At 53.2% G+C, this 6,890-nt stretch overlaps 1 protein-coding gene across 1 annotated transcript; it reads left to right on the top strand.

Moving 5' to 3' along the window:
* Positions 1–1,024: 1,024 nt before the first annotated feature.
* Positions 1,025–4,716, top strand: fam174c (family with sequence similarity 174 member C). The gene is given in 4 exon segments (XM_027288185.1): positions 1,025–1,759; positions 3,228–3,286; positions 3,288–3,347; positions 4,638–4,716. Coding segments are annotated over 4 exon segments (477 nt in total). The 5' UTR covers positions 1,025–1,480.
* Positions 4,717–6,890: the final 2,174 nt, after the last annotated feature.

Here is a 6,890-nt window from a genome sequence, read left to right as displayed (position 1 = left end):
TCTCTTCCTTCATATCTGTTCCCTCTCACCCTTTTCCAATTGTCCATTCATATTCTCCTTCCCTTTAAGTTTCCCCTTTCTCATTTACTCATGTTCTCCTTCTCTCCCTTCTCTCTCTATCTCTTCGCTATTTTTATCTTTCTTGTTCTTTCGCCCCCTCTCTTTTTTCATCCTCCCCTTCTTCCTTTCTCTCTATTTCTTCTCTTCTCCTTTTCCCTCCTCCTTTCTTCCACCCCTATTATCTCTTTATCATCTTTTTTCTCTCGTGTGTGTGTGAGTGTGGTGTGTCTGTGTGTGTTGAGAGGTGTGTGTGTGTGAGTGTGCTGTTTGTTTTTTTTTCGTGTGTGTGTGTGTGTGTGTGTGAGTGTGTGTGTGTGTGAGTGTATGTGTGAGAGTTGTGTGTGTGTGAGTGTGTCTGCGTGTGTGTGAGGGACTGTGTGTGTGAGTGTGTGTGTGTGTGTGTGAGAGTGTGTGTGTGAGTGAGTGTGTGTGTGAGGGACTGTGTGTGTGAGTGTGTGAGTTGTGTGAGTCAGTGTGTGTGTGTGTGTGTGTGTCTGTGAGTGTGTGAGAGTTGTGCGTGTGTGAGTGTGTGTGTGTGAGTGTGTGTGTGTGTGTGAGTGTGTGTGAGTGTGAGTGTGTGTGAGTTGTGTGAGTCAGTGTGTGTGTGTGTGTGTCTGTGAGTGTGTGTGTGAGAGTTGTGTGTGTGAGTGTGTGAGAGTTGTGTGTGTGTGTGAGTGTGTGTGTGTGTGTGTGTGTGAGTGTGTGTGAGTTGTGTGAGTCAGTGTGTGTGTGTGTGTGTGAGTGTGTGTGTGTGTGAGTGTGTCTGAGTAAGTGTGTGTGTGAGTGTGTGTGTGTGTGTGAGTGTGTGTGAGTGTGTGTGAGTGTGTGTGTGTGTGTGTGAGTTGTGTGAGTCAGTGTGTGTGTGTGTGTGTGTGAGAGAGAGTGTGTGTGAGTGTGTGAGAGTTGTGTGTGTGTGAGTGTGTGTGTGAGTGTGTGTGTGATCATTAATCAGAATTATCTTTCATGTTCTCTGTCTGTCTCTGTCGGTGAACTTTGACCTTTACCTGCAGGACCAGGTGAGTCACGTGACCCGGACCTGACTGTGGTGGGCTGTGATTGGACGGCTGTACGAACCAATCAGAGGAAACAGAGAAACTACGTAACAACAAATATTATTATAAAACTTAAATCACGTGTTTGTTGCACATCCTGTCAGCGCGTGCAGTCAAACCCTGTGTTTGGGCTCGCAGGTGTGCGGAGCTCTCTGATTGGTTGGCAGCTTCCACCTGAAGTCCTGTCAGTCAAACTGAGGGCGATCTGTCCCCGCCTCCTCCGTGACGTCATCGGTAGGTGGACGTGAACTTCCTAGTTTGGACTTTGTTTGAATCCACGCAGACTCACGCGCTGTTTGCGGGGAGGTCCGGCCCGCGTCGGTTCTGGCTCCTTCTGGTTCTGTGTCTGACGGTTCCAACGCGTTACAATGACTTTCTACAGAGTTCTGTCTCCGGTCCTGGTTCCGATCTGCTGGCTGATTGTGTCTCTCGCGGAGGAGGATGTGAACAGACCCGCGAGCCCCTCGGCGATCACACCCGCACAGACCAACACGAGCGCGGGGAACTCCACGCACAGCGGCGGGAAAAGTTCCACAGGTCCGTTTGGCGGCATGAACGTGGACAGCTCGATGATCCAGCGGGCCCTGTACGTCCTGATCGGGATCACCATGATCGGAGTCCTGTACTTCCTGATCCGGGCTGTGCGGTGAGACACACACAGACACACACACACACACACACACACACACACTGACACTCTGAATCTTTATTCCGAGCCGAACCAGAACTTTTAGCAGAACCTCAGAAGTTCACACAGACAGGAAGTGTGAAATCAGCTGATCTGTGACGTTGATTGATGATTTAAATTAATGACGTCACAGCAATCTTTATTCATGAATCAGTCACACCGCCCGAGATCAGCTGGTTTATGACGTCATGTTCAGAGAATGTCTTCAGCATCAGGAAAGTTTTATTTTGAAGTTTTATTTTGTAGTTTTATTTTGGAAAGTTTAAATGAAAATCTGAATTTCTCCTCACAGTTCGTCTAGTTTCTTAATTAACACATCAGAACGTTTGTTTAGTGTCACCGTGATGTCACCGTGATGTCACCGTGATGTCACCGTGATGTCACCGTTAAGCCGTCACGACCTAGAGAAAGCCATCCATGCTTTAATAAGCTCTAGGTTAGATTATTGTAATGCACTTCATGTTGGCGTCTCCCAGTCTTCCCTCAGTCGACTTCAAGTCGTGCAAAACGCTGCTGCCCGTCTTTTAACTGACACCAGCAAACGTGTGCACATCACTCCTGTTCTTAACTGCCTTCATTGGCTTCCTGTCCTTTATAGAATTGATTTTAAACTTTTAACATTTGTTTTTAAAGCTCTTAACGGCCTCGCCCCTTCATATTTATCCGAGCTTTTAACTGTCCACAATCCTGCTAGAGCTCTGAGGTCCAAAGATCAACTGTCGCTGGAAGTGCCCAGGTCAAAATATAACAAACACTGGGGGACCCGAGCGTTTTCCGTGCCGCCTCCCTTTTTTCCCCCCCCCTTCTTCCCCCCCTCCCTTCCCCCCCCCCCTTTTCCCCCCCCCCTCCTCCTTTCCCCTCCCCTCCCCCCTTCACCCCCCCCCCCCCCCCCCCCTTCCCCCCTCCCCCCCCCCCCCCCCTTTCTTTTCCCCTGTCCCCCCACCCACCCCCCCCCCCCCCCCCCCCCCTCCCCCCCCCCCCCTTCCCCCTCCCCCCCCCCCCCCCCCCCCAAGGCTCTGGAAATCAGCTCCCCGTCGAATGCGTTCGTTTCTGCGGGCAGGGCCCTGTTAAATCCAGCTAAAAACTTATTAGGAAGCTTTAACACCCAGTAGTAGTGACACTTTTATCATGTATTCGTATTCGATTGTGTGATTTTTTGTGTTTTATTGTTTTATTTTGTTTTTTTTTAACATATTGTTCTTGTGTATTTTATTGTCTACTGTAAAGCACTGTTGGCCCTGACACCGAAATGACTGTTGAAGCAAAAGGAGTTCAAAAAAAAACAAACCACGCCGTAAATCTTACATTTCCACGTTACATTACATGTATTACCGTGATGGTCACCGTGATGTTCACCGTGGATTCACCCGTGGGGGGGACCCCTTTACACACTGACGGCTTAGCTCCTATCGTTTTGCGTCCCAGGCCTGAAGCGTCCGGCCCCAGAAGAAGAAGTACGCCTGCGTCAAACTACGAGACTCGCTGGAGATGGAGGCGCTGGAAGCCGACGCGGACGACACGCTGTACGAAGCTCGCAGCCTCCGCAGGTCAGAGTCAACCACCAGCACGCTAACACAACGCAACCTCCGGCTGACCATCCAAATACTCAGTTTATGAAGCTTCCTTAACGGTCCGTCATGATGGGCCTGTTGAATTCTGACGTGAAGCAGGCTTCAGTGCTTCCTCATCGTCTCTTCAGCAGAGACACACGCGCCTCCGTTCGCGAAAGGAAAGGTCCAAACTGTTTGGAACGGTGCATCCAGCGTCCTGCCTAGATCATCTGAAGTTTTTTTCTTCCTTTCCCTTTTTCTTTTGTTTTTTTTCTTCCCCCCCCCCCCGTGCTGATCAGCAGATCGGGGCCAGAAACAACACTGGTCAGAGCGCAGCAGGATCTAGCGAAGGATCTCAGAGGAGCGTTTGTACGTCCATCGTCTCGGAGCTGTTAGTTTTACCACAGATCACGTCAACAACATTCACCGTCGCCTTCATTGACGTAAGTTCTAGCGTGAGAGCAGTCGACTCCTAACTCCTCATCGCCGCGCCTTCACATCTGGTCCGCAGCTCCTGCCTTGCACAGCGGTCCTCAGCGCCGCGCCGGCCACCGCGGGCCGCAGCACCTCTCCGGCACAGCTGTCCTCATCACGCTCCTTCACATCTTGTCCTCATCTCCTCTCCTCACAATTGTCCTCATCTCCTCTCCTTCACATCGGTCCGCATCCACCTTCCTTCACATCTGTCCTCATACCTCTCTTCAATCTGTCCTCATCACCTTCCTTATATCTGTCCTCATCTCCTCTCCTTCACATATGTCCTCATCTCCTCTCCTTCACATCTCGTCCTCATCTTCCTCTCCTTCAATCTGTCCCAAACCTCTCCTTCACATCTGTCCTCATCTCCTCTCTTCGCTCAGTCGTAACGACGTCACGTGCTCAGGGGGGGGGGGCCTGGCTCACCGTGACGACGTCACGGGCTCAGCCGTGACTCAACGTGACGACGTCACGTGGCTCGCATGACTCAACTCGGACGAGTCCCGTGGCTCACATGACTCAACGTGACGACGTCACGTGGCCTTCAGCGTGGCTCATGAGCTGACGACGTCCGTAGCTCAGCGTGCCTCAACGTGACGACGTCACGTGCCCTCAGCGCCTGGATTCTCAACGTGACGTACGTCACGTGGCCTCAGCTGTCGCGCAGAGTGACGACGTCACGTGGCCTCATCGTGGCTCAACGTGACGAGTCACGTGGCCTCAGCGTGGCCCTCAATTGACGGGGTGGGGGGGGGGACGCGTCACGTGGTTCTCAGCGTGACTCAACGTGACGACCGTCCCGTGGCTCAGGTGGCCTCAGAGTGACGCGTCACGTGGCTCCGCGTGGCTCAACGTGACGACGTACGTGGCCGGCCTGGCTCTCAAGTGACGACGTCACTTGGTCAACTTGACTCAACATGACGACGTACGGATCAACGTGACGACGTCACGTCGGCCTCGCGTGGTTCAACGTGACGACGTCACGTGACTCAGCGGGCTCACGTGATCGACGTCCACGCTTGACTCAGCGTGGCTCAACGTGACGACGTCACGTGGCTCGCGTGACTCAACGTGACGACGTCACGTGTCTCAACATGCGACGGTCACGTGGCTCCGCATGACTCAACATGACGACGTCACATGGCCCTCCGCATGACTAAATGAGCGAAGTCACGTGGCCTCATGTGACTGAACATGACGACGTCACGGGCTCAATGTGACGACGTCCCGTTGGCCTCAACGTGACTCAACATGACGACGTCCCGTCGCCTCAGCATGACTCAACATGACGACGTCCCGCTGGCTCAACGTGACTGAACATGACGCCGTCAACGTGGCTCAGCCTGACTCAACATGACGATGTCACGTTGACAGCATGACGACGTCACGTGATCTCCCTGACGACGTCACGTGACTCAACATGACGACGTCACGTGACTCAACATGGACTCACATGAGAGTCCGTGCCTTTAGCATGACTCCCATGGCTCAACGCGAGACGCACGTGCCTCAACGCGACGACGTCACGTGGTTTAGCATGACCCAACATGGCTCAACGCCCCACGACGTCACGTGGTCACGCGACGACGTCACGTGACTCAGCACGACGACGTCACGCTGACTCAAAGCGACGACGTCACGTGAACTCAACATGACGACTTCACGTGACTCAGTGTGCGCTCAACATGAACGACGTCACGCTGGCTCAACATGACTCAACATGACGCGTCACGTGGCTCAACATGACTCACATGACGACGTCACGCTGACTCAGCGCCCTGACGCCGTCACGTGACTCAACATGGCTCAAACGTGACGACGTCACGTCGCTCAGCGTGACTCAACCCCTGACGACGTCACGTGGCTCAGCCGTGGCTCAACGTGACGACCGTCACGTGACTCAGCGTTCTCAACGTGACACGTCACGTGGCCGCTCAGCGTGGACTCACGTGACGACGTCACGTCGGCCTCAACGTGACTCACCGTGACGACGTCACGTGGTCCCTCCATGACGACGTCACGTGACTACATGACGACGTCACGTGACTCAACATGACGACGTCACGTGACTCAACATGTACGACGTCACGTGACTCAACATGAGCGACGTCACGTGACTCAACATGACGACGTCACGTGACTCAACATGACGACGTCACGTGACTCAGTTTGGCCCCTCAAACATGACGACGTCACGTGGCTCAGTGTGGCTCAACATGACGACGGTCAGTGGCTCACGTGACTCAAACATGACGAAGTCACGTCGGCTCAGCAGACTCACTGCCTACGTCAGTGACTCAGCATGACGAACGTCACGTGACTCAACATGGCGACGTTACGTGACTCAACATGACTCAACGTGACGACGTCACGCTGACTCAAGTGACGAGTTACGTGTGGCCTCAATCGCTGACAAACATGACGACGTCACGTGGCTCAGCATGACTCAAACATGAACTCAGCATGACTCAACATGAACAACGTCACGTGACTCAACATGGCGACGTCACGTGACTCAACATGGCGACGTCACGTGACTCAACATGACGACGTCACGTGACTCAACATGACGACGTCACGTGGCTCAGCATGACTCAACATGACGACGTCACGTGACTCAACATGGCGACGTCACGTGACTCAACATGGCGACGTCACGTGACTCAACATGACGACGTCACGTGACTCAACATGACGACGTCACGTGGCTCAGCATGACTCAACATGACGACGTCACGTGACTCAACATGGCGACGTCACGTGACTCAACATGGCGACGTCACGTGACTCAACATGACGACGTCACGTGACTCAACATGACGACGTCACGTGGCTCAGCATGACTCAGCATGACGACGTCACGTGACTCAACATGGCGACGTCACGTGACTCAACATGGCGACGTCACGTGACTCAACATGACGACGTCACGTGACTCAACATGACGACGTCACGTGGCTCAGCATGACTCAACGTCACGTGACTCAACATGGCGACGTCACGTGACTCAACATGGCGACGTCACGTGACTCAACATGACGACGTCACGTGACTCAACATGAC

This window comes from Larimichthys crocea, chromosome XIV, assembly GCF_000972845.2.
Source record: "Larimichthys crocea isolate SSNF chromosome XIV, L_crocea_2.0, whole genome shotgun sequence".
In the NCBI taxonomy this organism is placed as follows: domain Eukaryota; kingdom Metazoa; phylum Chordata; class Actinopteri; family Sciaenidae; genus Larimichthys; species Larimichthys crocea.
This window is presented reverse-complemented; position numbering and strand designations above follow the sequence as displayed.